The 18,121-nt window shown below is 67.8% G+C and overlaps 3 protein-coding genes across 3 annotated transcripts; all 3 read left to right on the top strand.

The window, feature by feature from the left end:
• The first annotated feature begins 203 nt into the window (after positions 1 to 203).
• LOC311220168 (tubulin alpha-1A chain) lies at positions 204 to 3,650 on the top strand. The gene is made up of 4 exons (XM_084303628.1): positions 204 to 335; positions 1,468 to 1,690; positions 1,774 to 1,922; positions 2,497 to 3,650. The coding sequence occupies exons 1-4, from the start codon at positions 333 to 335 to the stop codon at positions 3,475 to 3,477; spliced, it is 1,356 nt and encodes a 451-aa protein (XP_084159754.1). The 5' UTR covers positions 204 to 332; the 3' UTR covers positions 3,478 to 3,650.
• A 2,487-nt stretch (positions 3,651 to 6,137) lies between these two features.
• Positions 6,138 to 10,230, top strand: LOC311220169 (tubulin alpha-1B chain-like). The gene is made up of 4 exons (XM_084303629.1): positions 6,138 to 6,209; positions 7,837 to 8,059; positions 8,143 to 8,282; positions 9,044 to 10,230. Exons 1-4 carry the CDS (start codon positions 6,207 to 6,209, stop codon positions 10,022 to 10,024), a joined length of 1,347 nt encoding a protein of 448 aa, XP_084159755.1. The 5' UTR covers positions 6,138 to 6,206; the 3' UTR covers positions 10,025 to 10,230.
• A 776-nt stretch (positions 10,231 to 11,006) lies between these two features.
• Positions 11,007 to 16,354, top strand: LMBR1L (limb development membrane protein 1 like). The gene is made up of 17 exons (XM_084303565.1): positions 11,007 to 11,258; positions 13,024 to 13,108; positions 13,366 to 13,402; positions 13,568 to 13,707; positions 13,797 to 13,900; positions 13,975 to 14,101; positions 14,223 to 14,291; positions 14,406 to 14,470; positions 14,579 to 14,654; positions 14,754 to 14,837; positions 14,966 to 15,042; positions 15,148 to 15,225; positions 15,307 to 15,380; positions 15,475 to 15,565; positions 15,765 to 15,831; positions 15,915 to 16,076; positions 16,160 to 16,354. Exons 1-17 carry the CDS (start codon positions 11,187 to 11,189, stop codon positions 16,216 to 16,218), a joined length of 1,467 nt encoding a protein of 488 aa, XP_084159691.1. The 5' UTR covers positions 11,007 to 11,186; the 3' UTR covers positions 16,219 to 16,354.
• Positions 16,355 to 18,121: the final 1,767 nt, after the last annotated feature.

An 18,121-nucleotide genomic window follows, 5' to 3' on the forward strand; every position in this document is an offset into this window, starting at 1 on the left:
CACCCGCCGCAGCCCCCGGCCCCCCCCCGCCCCGAGCCCCCCCCCGCCCCGCCCCGAGCCCCCCCCGCCCCGCCCGGCTTTGTCTGCGGCTCCGGGGGGGGGGGGGGGGGCATTACCTCATCCCCGCGCCGCCAATGGCCGCCACCACCGCCCCCCCCCCCGCCCCGCCCCGGCCCCGGCCCCCCCCTCCCGGTTCCCCCGCCCCTCCCCGGTCCCCCCCGTCCCGTCCCGGCCCTATAAAGCCCCGCTCCCAGCCGCCGGCTCCGCCGCGCCTCTTACATCGACCGCCTCAGCGTCGTGCTGTGAGAAAGCCCCGGAGCCGAGCAGCCGCCATGGTGAGCGCGGGGGGGGGGGCACCGGACCGAGGGGGGGGGGGTCACCGGAGCCAGGATCGGGATCGGCCCGGGCCGTGCGCGCCCCTGCCGGGGACCCCCGAGCCGCCGCCTTTGTTCCCGTTCCCCCCCCCCCCCACCGAAGCCGGCGGAGCTGCCGAGCCCGTAATGAGGCCCCCCCCGGCAGGATGAGGCCCCCCCCCGCCGGTGCTGAGCCCGCTCGGGGCGCGGTCCCCGTTAAACGGGGCAGGATCGGGGCCCTTTGTCCGGTGCTGAGCCCGCTCTGGGTGTGGCTCCCGGTGAACGGGGCGGGATGGGACCCCCCCGGATCCCGTTAAATAGGACAGGATGAGTCCCCCCCCCCGGTGCTGAGTCCGCACTGGGCGTGGCTGGGGTTAAATGAGGCAGGATGGGACCCCCGGGGCCCGTTAAAGGGAGCAGAATGGGGCTCCTGGTGCTGAGCCCCCCCTTGGGTGTGGCTCCTGGCAGATGGGTCTCAATAGGAGCCCCCCTGGCTGGGGCTGAGCCCCCCCCGGGTGTGGCCCCTCTTAAATTGGGCAGGATCCAGCCCCTGGGTGCTGGGCGCTGGGGGCAGGATGGGGTCCCTGGTCCTGCCCTGGGCGTGGCCCTGACTCAATGAGGACCCCCGGGGGCAGGATGAGTCCCTGGTGCTGAGTCCTCAGCCCACACGGGCTGTAGCTGCGTCCCCATGGGGGGGGGGCAAGGCAGGATGTGACCCTGGGGGCTCCCATCTCCTGCTAGGTGCGGTCACGGCCCCCCAGGGCAGGATGGTGCTGAGCCCCCTGGCTCCCCACAGGCACTGTACAGCGGCTCAACAGGCTCGGTCTGTGGGCAGATTAGGATAGGGCCCCCCTAGTGCTGAGCCCCCCCCCCGCACCGGGTGTGGCCATGGTGCTGAGCCCCCTGCAGCCCCCAGAACAATAGGATGGGGCTGGGCAGGATCTGGCCCCATCCTGCCCTGGGCAGCTCAGCACCAGCCCCTCCAGGGGGCAGCATCCCAGGGGGGCATGGGCTGGGGCTGCAGCTGGAGGGGGGGAATGGGACATGAGTAGGGTGTAGGGGGGGGCTTGGCCGGGCCACGGGGGGTGACGCAGCACCACGAATGTCCCCGCAGCGCGAGTGCATCTCCATCCACGTGGGCCAAGCGGGCGTGCAGATCGGCAATGCGTGCTGGGAGCTGTACTGCCTGGAGCACGGCATCCAGCCCGACGGGCAGATGCCCAGCGACAAGACCATCGGCGGGGGGGACGACTCCTTCAACACCTTCTTCAGCGAGACGGGGGCCGGCAAGCACGTGCCCCGGGCCGTCTTCGTGGACCTGGAGCCCACGGTGATCGGTGAGCAAAGGGAGCCAGGGTGGGGGGCGGTGGGTTCAGAGGGGGTGCCCGGTGCTAACGGGGTGCGTGGTGCTGTCCTGCAGACGAGGTGCGCACGGGGACGTACCGGCAGCTCTTCCACCCCGAGCAGCTGATCACGGGCAAGGAGGATGCGGCCAACAACTACGCGCGGGGGCACTACACCATCGGCAAGGAGATCATCGACCTGGTGCTCGACCGCATCCGCAAGCTGGTATGGCCGGGGGGGGCTGCACGGGGGGCGCCGGTGGGTGGTGAGATGAGGACGGAGGCTCCGGTTCTGGGTCTCGCCCTTCCTGCAGGACTAGCCAGGCTGTGTTTAGACTTAATATATTAATTAATGGTAATCCTGCTCTGCAGCGGCTGCTATTGGCTGGCGGCCGGACGCGGCGCAGCTGGGGCGTTGGAGCTGCTCCACAGCGCCGCGTCCCCAGGCGCCCGGCGGTGCTGAGCTCTGCAATTCCTTCTTTGTTCCTCCTCGGCTCTGGCTGCGGCCACGTCCAGCTGCACTCAGCGGCGTTGGGAGCCCCAGAGGCTGCGTGGGGGTGGCGGCAGAGCCATGGGCTGAGTGCCCCCCCCAAAGTGCTCTGGGGGCAGAGGGGCTTCCCTGGGGGATTCATGCTTGGAGGGTTTCCAACAGCAGGAGTCAGGCTCACCCCATTCCTGGTGGCTTCTGCTCTGCTGCTGGAAATCCCCCAAATGTCATCGGGAGAGGACACAGAGGAAGGAATGAGCTCTGCTGCTGCCCAGCTTAATCATGGCCCCCCCACCCCTGTTTCTCCCTCCAGGCTGACCAGTGCACGGGGCTGCAGGGCTTCCTGGTCTTCCACAGCTTCGGGGGCGGCACCGGCTCTGGCTTCACCTCCCTGCTCATGGAGCGCCTCTCGGTCGACTACGGCAAGAAGTCCAAGCTGGAGTTCTCCATCTACCCGGCCCCCCAGGTCTCCACGGCCGTGGTGGAGCCCTACAACTCCATCCTCACCACCCACACCACGCTGGAGCACTCCGACTGCGCCTTCATGGTGGACAACGAGGCCATCTACGACATCTGCCGCAGGAACCTGGACATCGAGAGGCCCACCTACACCAACCTCAACCGGTTGATAGGCCAGATCGTGTCGTCCATCACGGCCTCCCTGCGCTTCGACGGGGCCCTCAACGTTGACCTGACCGAGTTCCAGACCAACCTGGTGCCGTACCCGCGCATCCACTTCCCCCTGGCCACCTACGCCCCCGTCATCTCGGCCGAGAAGGCTTACCACGAGCAGCTCTCGGTGGCCGAGATCACCAACGCCTGCTTCGAGCCGGCCAACCAGATGGTGAAGTGCGACCCGCGGCACGGCAAGTACATGGCGTGCTGCCTGCTGTACCGCGGGGACGTGGTGCCCAAGGACGTCAACGCCGCCATCGCCACCATCAAGACCAAGCGCACCATCCAGTTCGTGGACTGGTGCCCGACGGGTTTCAAGGTGGGCATCAACTACCAGCCTCCCACGGTGGTGCCCGGGGGGGACCTGGCCAAGGTGCAGCGTGCTGTCTGCATGCTGAGCAACACCACGGCCATCGCCGAGGCCTGGGCCCGCCTGGACCACAAGTTCGACCTGATGTATGCCAAGCGTGCCTTTGTGCACTGGTACGTGGGGGAGGGCATGGAGGAGGGGGAGTTCTCGGAGGCCAGGGAGGACATGGCTGCCCTGGAGAAGGATTATGAGGAGGTGGGGGTGGACTCGGTGGAAGGGGAGGGAGAGGAGGAAGGGGAGGAGTATTAAACCTTCACAACGGTGCTGCTCGTACAGGGAACAAACGTAGTGGAAGACCCCCCCAGTGGGTCTGTAGCAGCGGGTGAGCCGCTGGCTGTGCTGTTAAATGGTCTGTGAAATGGAAAAGTGTTACGGACCCACCCGTCCTCTCCCGTGGGTCTGAATAAAAAGCATTCCCTGTCCTTGGGTCTGTGTCTGGTGTCTTTCCTCCGTGCCGCGGGGCCATTTCCCCCTGTGCTGGGGGCTGCCCCGAGCCCCCTGCCCCTGGGGGGTGCTCCTGGGGGCAGGCTGAGCCCAGCACCCCACAGCCCCAGCTCTCCCCTTTTGGGGCTCAACCCCAGGAGGCAGCTCCGTGCCCCCGAGCTGCCCCCCCACCATGAGATGGGGAAGGGGGGAGACGAGTCCAAGCTCGGGGCTGGAGATAAAGCTGGGTCACGGCGCAAGGCAGGAGCTGGGGGGGTGAGTGGAGCAGAACAAGGCGCTCATTCAGCGCTTCCCGGCAGCGCTCAGCGTGCCCGGCCTGGGGGGGGGGGGCAAACACCATGGCCCTGATCGTCCCCTTCCTCCCCCCTGCCTTTATGGGGTAGGTTATTAGGGGATATTCCCCATCTGTGGGGTCAGCACCCAGCTGTGACCCCTTTTGCTGGGTCTGGGGGGGGGCAGAGCTCGCCCTCCCCGCTGTGCTGTGCTCTCAGAGCAGCATCGGTGCAGCACCCACGGACCCCAAACCCATAGCTGGGGGGGGCAAAACTGGGGAGGGGGCAGTGCCAAGGCCCTGACCCAAACCCCCGCCCCAAAAAAAGCTGTTTCCCACTGCATGTCCTGCAGCAATACAAGGTGAGGAAGGAGAAGGGGGGGTTCTCACAGAAATACCTGTGCCCCCCCCCCCCCCAAGCCCTGCTTCCAGAGTCATGGCTGAAAATCGCCCCCTGGGGGGGGGGAACACCAAAGAATTTTCTCCTTTTGCTTCCGGGGGGGGGCTCTGTTTACTTCTTCCATTAAACTGCTCCAGGCACAGAGTGTTTTGTTTTTTTACATCGGATTTTCTCCCTCCCCCTCCACCCTTTGAGAGCAGCCTGGCAGAGCCGGGCTGCCGGGGGGGGGTCGAACCCCCCCCCCGGCCATGTGAGCAGCAGCAGAGTCCTTGAGGGCAAAAATCCCCCCCCCAGCAGCATCCAAGTGGCTGCTGCAAAGCAAATAGACGGGGTGCCCCCCCCCCCGCCTGCTGCTGGGCTGCGGTGTGCCCCCCCCCCCCGTTCACATCCCCCCCCATGTGCCCCTGCAGCATGGCCAGGGCTGGTAGCAGCAGCCTTTTTTTTTGGGGGGGGGGGCACTACTCCTGGGGGCTCCCTGCTGCCCCCCGAGGCTGGCAGAAACCCGTGGGTGACTTGGGGGGGGCACAGGGGGGGCACCAGGGCTGAGCTGTTTTGCTCCCCGAGGGGCTCAGTGCCCCCCCCCCGCGCCCCAAATTCTCTCCGTTGGGGCGAGGACCTGCGGGGGGGGGGGAGGGGGCGCGATGCAGCAGCAGCCCCCAGCCCTGCGTGAGCATGTTACCCCCCCCCGGCCCCCCCATCACCCCCTCGGCCCCCCCCCCATTAGCCCCTCCCGCCCCCCCATCACCCCCCCGCCCCCCCCCCCCCAATGCTCCTGGCTCCCTACAGGGGGAAATAACGAAGGGGAAGCTGAACGCGATGCGAAACTCGACGGGGGGGGGAAGGGCGTGCCGCAGTGCCGGGGGGGGGCACCCCAGCTCCTGGACCCCCTCCCCGTGCCCCCCCCCTCCCCAAATCCGCCATTTCCCACCCCCGCTTGCCGGCGGCCATGCGGCAGCGCCACGTCAGCGCTGCAATGCGGCCCCTCCGGTGCTCCGGGGGGGGGGGGCCACGGAGATGGGGGGGGGTCCTGGTAATGGAGGGGGGGGGCGGCTACCGGGGGGGGGTCCGGTGGAGCAGCGTCTCACGGAGCTCCGGTTTAGCGCGAACAAATAGCGCCGGGGATTACGGGGGGGCGGGGGCGGCAGCCTCCATGCTGGGGGGGGGTTGGGTGGGGGGGGGCAGGTTTTGGCTGGGGATATTGGGGGGGGGCAGGAGCAGAGGGCAGGTCCCATGCCGGGGGAGGGGGCGCAGGGGGGCGGCGGGGGGGGGGGGCTGGAGGTCCAGATGGGGCCGGGGGCCCCCTGTGGGGCGGGGGGGGGGGGCAGGCGGGGGAAGCCGATTAAAGGCTCTGGGGCTGTTGGAGGGGGGGGGGCGAGGCAGCACGTGCCGCAGGCTCCCCCCCTGCGCCCCCCCCAGCACTGTCGCAGTTTTCCTCTGCAGCAAAACCGCACCGGGGCGGGCGGGGACTGGTGGGGGGGGGCGGCAACGGCCACGGTTCTCCCCCCCCCCAGCACACAGCGGGCAAGGGCAGAGCTGGGGGGGGGGGCCTCCAGGGGCTCTGCAGCCCCCCCCTCAAGCCCCCACTCCCCCCATAAGCCCCCCTCGGGGGCTGCACCCCCACGACTTGGGGGGGGGGCAAAGCGCTCGCCCTGGAGCGGGGGGGGGGGAAGGTGGAGCGCGCCACGCGGCGCAGCCAATCAGCGCTGGGGTTGGCTCGGATGGACGGGCGAGTTGACCAATGGGGGGGGCGTTGCGCGGGCGAGGCCCGCCCCCGGGTGCTGTATAAGAGGGTGGCCGGGGGGGGCCCCAGCTCGGTACTTGCGTCGACTTCTTGGTGGTCGGGACGAGTAACAGCCTGCAGCCATGGTACGGGGGGGGGGCAACGCCACGGGGGGGGGGAGCAGTATGGGGCTGGGGGGGGCAGTATGGGGCTGGGGGGGGGCAGGAGCAGGGGGGGAGGATGAGGAGGGTGGGGGCTGAGGGGGTCGCCGAAGGGGCTGGGGGGGTTGCAGATTGGCGGGGTTGCAGACTGGGGGGGGCTCTGGGCAGAGCAGGGGCTGGGGGGGCAGCGGGGGGGGATAAAGAAGGAGGGGGGGAAGGGGAACCGCCCTTGGGTTGGGGGTGGGAAAGGGGGGGTAAAATAGGAGGTGGGGGGGCAGAGCAGGGACTAGGGGGGCTTGAGTAGGGACTGGGGGGGGGGCAGAAGAAGGGCTGGGGGGGGCAAAGCAGGGACTGGGGGGGCTTGAGTGGGACAGGGAAGGCAGAGGAGGGGTTGGGGTCTCGAACGGGGGCGGGGGGGGCAGAGCAGGGGCTGGGGGTGCTGCCCGTGCCTGGAGGACCCTTTGGGAGCAGCACGTGGTGCCAGCCCCCCCCCATTCCCCCCCCCCCATTACCGGGTGGGGGCGGGGCACTGGTTCATTTTTGGCGCCCAGCCCTGACCGTTACCCTTCCCGCGCGCGGGAAGGCGCGGGTGCGCTCCTGCCCCCCCCACCCAACACCCATCCTTGGGTGGGTGGGGGCCTAGCCTCCCCCCCCCCGCAGCACCACAACCCCCAAATCCCATGCTGAGCCCTCCCGCACCACCAAGGGGTGCCTGCGTGCCCCCCTTTGTCCCAGTTTGCTCCTTGCCCCCAGCCAAGTCCAAGCCAAAGGAGACCCCATGGGGCTAATCCTGCCCCGAGGCTGCTGGGGGGTGCCTCCTGCGGTCTCCCCACCACTAAAACCCTAAAACCTGGGCTTAGCCCCCCCGTGGCGGGCGCCATCTGCCCTGCCGGGGCGGGAGGAATGTGCTGGAGCAGGTGGTGCCGCACTGGGTGCGGCTGGGAATGTGCTGGATTGGAGTGGGGGGGGGGGGGGGCAAGGGGGGAGGATTGGGGCAGCTGGACCCCCCTCCCCAGCTGGGTGCTGGTGGCTCCAGCCCTCCCCGGGGGTTTTGGGCCATGCGGTGGCTCGGCGTGTGGTCCCCACCGCCCGCAGCGCCGCAGTCACGTCCGCGCTGCTGCGCAGCCTGCTTCCTCCTCCTCGTCCTCCTCTTCCTCCTCCTCGCCCGGCCTCGCCCTTCCTGCGCTGTGAGGCTGCGAAATGGCCTCCCCAGCCCGCCCGGTGCGAGGGCGCACGGCTCAAAAGCAGGATGGAGCCCGATGCCGGGCTGGCACAGGGACTTGAGGGGTCCTGGGGTGCTGCGCCAGGGCTCGGCTGGGAAATAGTGGCTCTGGTCTGTCCCCAAGCACATGTCCGCCCCCCCAGCTCACCACCCTATTGATTTTGAGGCTTGGCCACGCGCAGCTAAGCCCTCTGGCTGAGATGCCGATGAGCTTTCTATGCCCTTTGGAGCTCGGGCACAAAATGGTTGCCCCATGGTGACGCTCGCCTGCCCCAGCCCGTGCCGGGTGGCACCGCCGCACTGCTGCTCCCAGCCCGGGCAGGATTTGTGCCCCCTGCCTGTGCTGCTGGGGCGCTCTGGTGACCGCTCTGTCCCTGCTCTGCCCCGCAGCGCGAGTGCATCTCCATCCACGTGGGCCAAGCGGGCGTGCAGATCGGCAATGCGTGCTGGGAGCTGTACTGCCTGGAGCACGGCATCCAGCCCGATGGGCAGATGCCCAGCGACAAGACCATCGGCGGGGGGGACGACTCCTTCAACACCTTCTTCAGTGAGACGGGGGCCGGCAAGCACGTGCCCCGGGCCGTCTTCGTGGACCTGGAGCCCACGGTGATCGGTGAGCAAAGGGAGCCAGGGTGGGGGGCGGTGGGTGCCGAGGGGGTGCCCGGTGCTAACGGGGTGCGTGGTGCTGTCCCGCAGACGAGGTGCGCACGGGGACGTACCGGCAGCTCTTCCACCCTGAGCAGCTGATCACGGGCAAGGAGGATGCGGCCAACAACTACGCGCGGGGGCACTACACCATCGGCATCGACCTGGTGCTTGACCGCATCCGCAAGCTGGTGGGTACAAAGCCTCGGGGGTGCCTGCACCACCGCTGTCTTTTGGGGAAGGGGGAAGCCCCCAGAGGACAGCGAGGAGCTGGGCTGTGCCTTGGGGTCTGGGTGCATTTAACCCCTTGTGGGTTCTCCCAGTGCCAGGTGATGGCTCCTGGTAGTGCCGGTGTTCGTGCAGTCCTGAGCCCTCTGCGCTCGGGCGCTGCAGATGTCACTGCTGCCAGCCCTGGACTTGGCCCCGGGGTGGCCATGGCAGGACATGCGACAGCCGCCTTCTGCCCTTGGGGAACTTCACTTTCCTTCTGGGTTGGGTCATGTGAGGCTTCCCCTTGACCCGGACTCTGATCCTACTTTACTGACTGCTCGCCAGCAGTCGGTGCTGAGGGTTTAACTCCCACGGGGGAGGCTCGTGCCTGCCCTCTGTACATAGAGGGCAGTGCTGATGTTGGCTGCTGCAAGGCTCCTGCCCATGTGCCTCTGGGGCATGCTGGCTCTAGGTGCCTCCATGCGCTCTGTAAAGCACAGCCCCAGGCAGGCGTGTGCAGGTTGTGCTGGGCACGGGACTGGCTCCTGTGTGTCCCCAGGGTCCTCTGCTCAGGCAGACCCTGCCAGCGCACGCAGCCCCTGCTTCTGTTCCTGATCTCAAGCCTTGGAGGCATCTCAGCTAATAGGGCTCAACACTTCCCTTCCTGGACAAATCAGGAGCAGCTTAAAGTCACAAAAACTGATACTGATGTCTTGTCTTCTCTTCTTTTTCTCTTCCCCAGGCTGACCAGTGCACAGGGCTGCAGGGCTTCCTGGTCTTCCACAGCTTTGGGGGTGGCACCGGCTCCGGCTTCACCTCCCTGCTCATGGAGCGCCTCTCGGTCGACTATGGCAAGAAGTCCAAGCTGGAGTTCTCCATCTACCCGGCCCCCCAGGTCTCCACAGCCGTGGTGGAGCCCTACAACTCCATCCTCACCACCCACACCACACTGGAGCACTCCGACTGCGCCTTCATGGTGGACAACGAGGCCATCTACGACATCTGCCGCAGGAACCTGGACATCGAGAGGCCCACCTACACCAACCTCAACCGTCTCATCAGCCAGATCGTGTCCTCAATCACGGCCTCCCTGCGCTTCGATGGGGCCCTGAATGTTGACCTGACCGAGTTCCAGACCAACCTGGTGCCGTACCCACGCATCCACTTCCCCCTGGCCACCTACGCCCCCGTCATCTCAGCCGAGAAGGCTTACCACGAGCAGCTCTCGGTGGCCGAGATCACCAACGCCTGCTTCGAGCCAGCCAACCAGATGGTGAAGTGCGACCCGCGGCACGGCAAGTACATGGCGTGCTGCCTGCTGTACCGCGGGGACGTGGTGCCCAAGGATGTCAATGCCGCCATCGCCACCATCAAGACCAAGCGCAGCATCCAGTTCGTGGACTGGTGCCCGACTGGTTTCAAGGTGGGCATCAACTACCAGCCTCCCACAGTGGTGCCCGGGGGGGACCTGGCCAAGGTGCAGCGTGCTGTCTGCATGCTGAGCAACACCACAGCCATTGCTGAGGCCTGGGCTCGCCTGGACCACAAGTTCGACCTGATGTATGCCAAGCGTGCCTTCGTGCACTGGTACGTGGGGGAGGGCATGGAGGAGGGGGAGTTCTCGGAGGCCAGGGAGGACATGGCTGCCCTGGAGAAGGATTACGAGGAGGTGGGGGTGGACTCGGTGGAAGGAGAGGGAGAGGAGGAAGGGGAGGAGTACTAAAGGCTGGGTTCCTTCTGTCGCTGTAGCATGTCCACAAAGTGTCAGCTTCAAACACTTCAGCTTTCTTGTGCACCAGGTGTGAGTCTGGGTACTGGCCCTGGCTAGAAGGATGCGCTGCTCTGGCTAAGTGCTCACTCCAATGTGATCCTGTCTGTTTTACATGTGTCTGCACCATGTCTGTGAATAAAAGGCTTTAAGAAAAGCTGCCTCTGTGTTGGATACAAATGCCTCTGGTTCAGCCCCTGCGGCTGGCTGGCCCCAGCCCCGTGGGAACATGCTGTCCCCATTGTCCCTGCCCAATGAGATGACCATGGGGGGAGGGGGAGAGGGGGTGGTGCTCCTGCTGGAGCTGGCTCTGGCTTCCCTTGCTCTGGGGGGGGAATTTCCCACTCCCTCGTGCTTAGAGGGTGAGGGGGATGCTGGTTCTGCTGCTCCGGGGGGGGCCTTCAGGGAGCTACTGGGGGCCAAGACCCCGATAGGAGGAGGAGCTGTTCCCTTGCTGGGGGCCTCACAGCGGATCCTGTGCTTCCCCCTGCCCTGCCCGGGAGGGATATAGACGGATTAACCCGCGGATTAGCCCTGCCCGGGGGATTAGCTCTGGCCCCCGCGGTAATCCCGGGTTCCTGCCCTCGTGGGGAGGGGGCTGGGGGCGTCCGGCGGGGCCGTGGGAGCGGCGGGTGGGAACGCGGCGGCGCCTCCAGCCAATGGGAGCCGCCCGCGCAGCCCCCGGCCAATGAGCGACGCCTCATTCAAAGCCGGCAGCCAATGGGGGCGGAGGCCGGGCCCTTTGAGGCGGCAGCCGAGCGGATACATTGTAGCGAGCGCCGGATGCGGGGGGCGGGGCCGGGGCCGGGCGGGAGGGGCGGGGCCTCGCCTCCTGGTGCCGCGGGCGGCCCCGCACGGCTCGGCTCAGCCCCGCGCTGAGCCCGGATCCAGCCCGGCCCCGAGCTTTGCCCTGACCCGGCTCGGTTTAGCCCGGCCCTGCGCTGTGTCCGGATCCGGCTCGGCTTGGCCCGGCTCGGCTCAGCCCAGCCATCTGCCCTGACCCGGCTCGGCTCGGCTCGGCTCGGCCCGGCCCTGCCCTGTGTCCGGATTCGGCCCGGCTCTCCCCTGCGCTTTGTCCTGCCCCGGCTCGGCTCGGCTCGGCCATGCTGGCCGCCCCATGGCCCCTGTGGAGCACGACGCGCTGGCCGTGCGGGAGCAGCTTTTCCACGAATGGGTCCGCGAATGCATCGTGAGTGCGGGGCGCGGGCGGTGGGGAGGGGGTGTCCTGTGGGGCTGGGGTCCTGCTGGAAGGGGGTGTGGGGGGGCTGGGACCCTGTACACCCCCCCCCCGAGGCAGCTGCGGTGCCAGAGACGCCGGGGCTGAGCCCCACGCCCGGTCCTTATCGGTGCCAGAGCTGCGCCGTGCTGCCGTGTGCCCCGCTGATAGCCCGGCTCGGCTCGGCCCGGGGGGCGTGGGGAGCCTGGCCCGGGCAGAGTGGGACCCCTCGGCCCGGCAAGAGCCCCCCCGCCTCTGAGCACAGCCAGGACCCACTCCAGTCTCCCCTCCCAAAGGGATTTGGGGACCCATAGGGTGCGAGGGGGCTGGGACATGGTCCCTGGTCCTGGCCTTCCCCTGTGGATCTGGGGTCCTGCAGTGCCCCAGCACCTCCCATGCCCCCAGGGAGTCCCCAGCCATGGGGGAGGGCTGGGGGGTGGCAGTGTTGGGCTTTTGAGCAGTATCAGAGTTGTGCCAGACTTGGGCCAGGTGCCCCTGTCCCTGCCCCAGGGTGCTCAGTGCCAATGTCAGCGAGCAGGGGCCCTGCAGAGCCCCCCAGGGCTGGGGACACTGGAGGGGAGCAGCTGGGGCTGCTGCTCCGGTCCTGATTCATGGGGCAGGGATGTGGGGGAACCCACATGTCCTGGCCCTGACATCTCCCAAGGGTCCCTGGGATGCTGCATGAGGGGCGACCAGAGCCAAGCATCACTGCCCTGGAGCTCCCCAGGCCTCCACCCTGCTGAGCTGCCTCTGCCCCGGGAACTCCTGGCTCAGCACAGCCAGCGTGGAGCTCGCTCGACCTTTCAGACTTTCCCGAGCCACGTTGTGGAGCTCTGCCTCACTCCTGCCCCGTGGTTGCGTCAGCGCCGCTAGGGAGCCCTTGCCCTGCACGGGGATGGAGCAGGGACACCGCTCCCCTACCCGCCCTGTCCCACGCCTCCTTGGGGACCTCCTCACAAGGCCCCTTTCTCGCACCCTTTCCGGGTGCAGGTATTTGGGGTCCCTTGGCCAAGCAGAGTTTTCCACTTTGGGGTGCAGCCCATGGGCAGGAGGAAACACACAGCTTGTGGCTCTTCCCTGGGTGGGAGCAGGGACTGGAGACCACCTTTAAGGGGCTCCAAGGGCTCCCTGCCACCCCACAGGGCATCCCCCCACCCCTGGGACTCCTGGCCAAGCCTCCAGCATGAGGGAGGTGCCAGGGCAGTTCCACTCCACCCATGCCAAGGCGGTAGATTCGGGCGACCTTTCCCTATCCCGCCGCGTACCCGCAGGGATGAAAGGTCGCTGTGTTCCTCGAACATCGCCTGCTCTGGCTGGGCCTTGGCGTGCTGGCGGGGGCGGGGGGGACGGACAGACGCTGCAGCCGGCCTTGGCACCTGGCCCAAAGTTGCTCCCACAGCCCCGCTGGGTGCTGGTGCCAGCAGGATGAGGGCTGTGGGGTTTTGGGGCTGAGCTGTGGGCAGCTCTGCTAGCGCAGGCTGCCCCAGAGTTGTTGCCTGTGCTCGCCCCATGATCCCAACCCCTATGGGACCTCCTGGCAGCTCGCGAGCACCCAGTGGGTGAGCCCTGGGTGCAGCCCCCATGTGTGGGTAGGGCCGAGCACACGTGTGGGGTGAGTGAACAGGGCCAGGACTGGAAAAACAAATAGGGTGGAGCGGGCAGGTCCCGCTGGCAGAGCCCAGGGTGGGAGCGCTGCCCTCTGGGTCCACCAGCACTGCCCACGCTGCTCTGCCCACAGATCTGTGCCCTGCTCTTCGCCAGCCTCTACATCCTCTGCCACTTCATCATAACCCACTTCAAGAAGCAGACGGACTTTGCAGCAGGTAGGGGGGTGGCAACCAAACCGAGCCTCCCCTGAGATGCTCCTCCCCTGCTTTCTGCCTCCTTCAGCAGCCCCAGTCCCACTCCAGCCCACGTTCCTGGGGCATCCGTCCCTATGGGGCATCCCCCAGGGCTGCTACAGAAGAGGAGCAGGGTCCCAGCTCCCTCGGGAGCACTGCTGGGCTTTGCAGCTCTGTTTTTGGGGAGGATGTTTGTGGGGGAGAGCAGGGAGCCATCCTGGTGGTTTGTTCCTCCACAGTTCACGATGACGAGGACGCTGCTGTCAACAGGATTGCGTAAGTTCCTCCCCTGTCCCGCTCCTGCTCAGCCACTTCCCTCTCCCTGCCCGGCTGGGACACAGCGTTCCCCAGCTCCACGGGGGTCAGTGACCCCCCCAGGGGGTTGTGGCCAGGCTGTGACATCCACGCAGGGGCTGGAACTGACGCTTGTCCCTCCCGCAGGCTGGGGATGTGCACCTTCACCCTGGCCGTGGCACTGGGTGCCGTGCTCCTGCTCCCCTTCTCCATCATCAGCAACGAGGTGCTGCTCTCCTTCCCCCACAACTACTACATCCAGTGGCTGAACGGGTCCCTCATCCACGGTGGGTGCACGTAGGGTGGCCCCAGGGTGCTGAGGGCTGCGGGTTGGGGCTGCCCTCAGAGGGAGCTCACCCTATTCTGTCCCTCCCAGGCCTCTGGAACTTGGTCTTCCTCTTCTCCAACACGTCCCTTGTCTTCCTCATGCCCTTCGCCTACTTCTTCACCGAGTCGGAGGGCTTTGCGGGGTCCAAGAAGGTACGTGGCCCCACGGGGCCTGTCCCCCACCCTGTGTCCCTCTCCCTGGCTTGCTGCTGATCCCGTTCCCTCAGGGCATCATGGCCAGGGTGTACGAGACATCGGTGGTGCTGCTGCTGCTGACACTGCTGGTGCTGGGCATGGTCTGGGTGGCCTCCGCCATTGTCGGCAACAACGCGGCCAGTCGCCAGTCCCTCTACGGTGGGTGCTGCCAGGGCTCAGGGGTCTGTGCTGCTGGGGCAGGATGGGGCCCCTGGTGCTGAGAGGGGCAGGAGGAGGGCTGCCCTAGGGGCCTGCTGCATCCTGCCCCCTCTCTCCGCAGACCTCTGGGAGTACTACCTGCCCTACCTCTACTCCTGCATCTCGCTCTTCGGCGTGCTGCTCCTGCTGCGTAAGTCCGGGTCCTGCGGGGCCACTCCCTGGCATGGTGGGGGCTGCTCAGGACCCTTCTGGTGGCCCAGGGAGGGGTAGGGTGCCGGGGCTCACCCTCTCCTCCCACCCACAGTGTGCACTCCCTTTGGCCTCTCCACTATGTTCACCGTCACAGGGAAGCTGCTGGTGAAACCCCGGGTAAGGTGCACCCCCCCCCCCATGAGGCCCCGCCTGGGGTCTTGGTGTCCCCCCAGCTCCCGGGGTGTCACTCGTGTCCCCTGCTCATGGCTCCTGGCCCGTCCCCAGCTCCTGGAAGACCTGGACGAGCAGCTGAGCTGCACGAGGTTCGAGGAAGCCGCTGTGTCCCGCAGGATCGCGTCCGGTGGGTGCTCAGCGCAGGCTGGGGAGGTGCCTTGGGGTGCCCGGGGACCCCAATCCCTCAGCACACGGGGAGTGAGCCCCTCGGTGTCTCCCCCTGCAGGCAAAGCTTCCTGCTGGCTGAACCTGAACGTGGGGCTGCTGCGGGAGCAGCTCCTCGCCCTCCAGAGCAAAAGGCGGAAGCTGGGTAAGGAACTGGGGCGACCAGAGCTGGGCACTGGGAGCGCTGGGAGCACTGGTTCTCTGGGAACCTGGGCCCCAAAGAGAGAGGGATGGGGGTGCCATGGGGCAGGGGCTGTAACATCCTCCCCGCAGAGCGGCGGCACCGAGCGTCACCCTGGCAGAGGAACCTGGGCTACCCCCTGGCCATGCTGGGCCTCCTGGCGCTGACAGTAAGTGTCCCTGGCCGGGTCCCCACCTTGTCCCTGTCCCCCTGCGTGTCTCAGGACCCCGCAGACACCCTGACTCCCTCCTCCTCCTCCTCCTTCTCTTCCCAGGGGATCTCGGTGCTCATCGTCTGCTTCCACGTCCTGGAGCTGTTGCTGGATGATGCCGCGATGCCGCGGGGGATCCAGGTACCTGGGGAGGGGGGACAGGGGACAGCGAGGAGCCCCTTCTGCCGGGCTTGTTTCCACAAAGTGCCTCCTGCCCCGCAGGATGCGCCCCTGGGCCAGGTCTCCTTCTCCATCTTCGGCACCTTCGGAGCTGCCCTGCAGGTCATCCTCATCTTGTATCCTTCACACGGGCACTGGTGGCTGTCCCCTACCCCCTGCGCTGTCCCCTGTGCCACCCCCTCTGTCCTCTCCTTAACACCCCACTCGCAGCTACCTGATGCTCTCCTCCGTCGTGGGCTTCTACAGCTCCCCCCTCTTCACCCGGCTGCTCCCTGAGAGGCAGGACACCCCCCTCACCAAGGTGAGAGCCCCCCCAGGTGTTGCGTGGCTGTCCCCGTGTCCTTGTGCACTGTGCGGCATCCCCACGCGAGGGCACCACGAGTCCCTCCGGCTCCCCCTGCCTCCAGCACGGCCCCGGGCACAGCAGGGCCCCGGGAGCAGGTTCAGGACCGTGGGGCTGTGCCGTGGCTCCTTCAAATTCTCCTTTTTTTCCCCCGCAGATCATCGGGAACTGCGTGTCCTTGCTGGTGCTCAGCTCTGCCCTGCCCGTCTTCTCCAGGACGCTGGGTGAGCTGCGCTGGGGCTGGGGCAGGGGCTGGGGCAGCCCCCCCGGGGGCCGGCATGCCCTGACCCCCCCCCCCGTCATGCAGGGATCACCCGCTTTGACCTCCTGGGGGATTTTGGCCGCTTCAACTGGCTGGGGAACTTCTACATCGTCTTCCTCTACAACATGGGCTTTGCGGCGCTCACCACGCTGTGCCTGGTGAAGAAGGTGACCTGGGCCGTGCAGGAGGAGCTGCTCCGCGCCTTCGGTGAGGACGGGGACGGTGGGGACATGGGACAAGGCGCTGGGGCCGTCCCCTGCCTGCCTCTCACCCTCTCCCTCTGCACCCAGGTCTGCACAAGCTGCCGCTGCCCGTGCCGCGCTCCCGACCCCTGGGCGAGCGCTGCTAGGGCTGGGGGCACGAGGCTGTCCCCCCCCCGTCCCCGAGAACGGCCACAGCGCTGGTCCCGATGCTGCCGAATGCGTTGCGGATGCTGGAGCCCCCGCCAGGAGGAGCTGAGCCTCCAGGAGGGGGCCTGGCTGTGCCCCCCCCCAGCCCCATCTCAGCCTGTTGCGCTACTGAGCCTTGGCCTTGAGCCGTGCCCCCATCAGGGGGCTGCAGCCCCCGGGGCTGTGCTGGCTGCAGCCCCCCCACTCTTTTATATACCTCGTGGGGCCGGGCCCTTTGCCCCCCCCCCCCCCCCCAGTGCTGCCCTCTTGGAGTTTGTGTGGTTTTCAATGTCTCCCCCCTCCCCAGGTATCCCTCTTAACACTAATGGGGGGGGCCCCGTGCCCCCCTGGTCCCAGTCACTCCGCTCTCTGTCCCCCTTGTTGCTCTGGGGGCTGCCAGGGGGCGCTGGTTGTCCCCCCCCCCCCATCCCAAGAAGGAGCAGGGCTGGGGCAGGGCCCCCCCCAGCAGCTGTGTGATGAGTTGGTCAGGTCTCTGTTACCACGTTACTTGTCTGGAGCAATAAACAAACTCTCATTTTTTTAATATATATCGAATATTTTCACGCTACATGGCTTGGTTCCACCTCAGGGCAGGGCTTGGGGGGGGGCTCGGGGCAGGGATTAGAGTTCCTACAGGGGGGGCTCTGCTCCTGCCTTCTCCCTGGGGGCCGTAATTAACCCAATTAACCCTCTTCCTGGCTGTGGCTAACGAGCCCACTCCAGGAAGGGCCGAAGGTGAGGGCTGTTCCTGGCCCCGGTTCCTGGTGCTGATAGCCCCAGTCCTAAATGGGGGGGGGCGGCACCGGGTGGCTTTTTTGGGGTATGGGAAGGGCGGGGGCTGAGCTGCTCTGAGCCCATCTGCCTGCACCACAGGGGCCTGGGGGGGTTCTGACCCCTCCGTGGCTGAGGGAGGGGGGCTCACGGAAGCTGCCCAGGAACAGGCCCCCCACCCATCCTGCCCGGGCTGGGGCCGCGCCAGGCTGCCCCCCCCCCTCCCCGTGCATAGGGGGGGCCCTTGCACCCCCCCTCAACCCCTCCCCGAACCAGGGCTGAGCAGGAAGCGCAGGAAACTGGGTTTATATAGAAGGAAATGAGGCCATCGGTGCCCGCGATTTCCCTGCGCCCTGCTCCCCTCCCGGTCACCCTGGGCTGGCACGGGGGCTGCGGGGGGGGGGGAGCCGGGCCCCCCCCGCTCCCAGCCTGCCGCTGCCTCCTGCCCTCGCCCTGGCTCCTTGGCACCCTTGGGTGCCTCCCCGTCGTGGCTGGGGGTGCTTTTGGGTAGGGGGCCACGGGCGGCTCCCTGGGGTGCCGGGAGAGGGAGGGGGACACCCGGGGCTCGGAGGGGCCGTCCCGGGCAGTGCAGCCCCGGCGGGGGCGGCCCCGGGGGATGTGGCCGCCGCTGCCGCCGCTCCCGGGGGCCGGGCTCCGAGGCGGGGCCGGAGGGACCCGGCGGCGCTGCCCAGTGCCGGAGCCGAGCGGGTGCAGGTGGGGGGCACCCGGCCGGGGCCGCCCGACACGGCCCGGGGCGGCTGCGGGCAGCCCGGTACCGGGGGCAGCGCCAGGAGCGGGTACCGGTACCGGGGACGGCAGCAAACGGGGGAGAAGTGGGGAGAGCCAGGAATCGGGGCTCGGTACCGGCGGCTCTGCCAGGGGGTGGGGGAGCTGCCGGTACCGGCGGGGCAGCCGTAGGGTAACGGGAGCCAGGGGGCGGTGGTGGGAGAAACGGTCCCGGGAACGGGGCGCGGTGCCGGGGAAGTGGGGACCCGGTCCCGGAGCGCAGTGACAGGCGAGGGGAGCGGGACCGGCACCGGATAAAGCGGCGGGATAAGGAAAAGGGGGGGGCCCGGTACCGGAGAGCGGTGC

Source organism: Netta rufina, assembly GCF_964035555.1.
Source record: "Netta rufina genome assembly, chromosome: 30".
NCBI classification, from domain to species: Eukaryota; Metazoa; Chordata; class Aves; order Anseriformes; family Anatidae; genus Netta; species Netta rufina.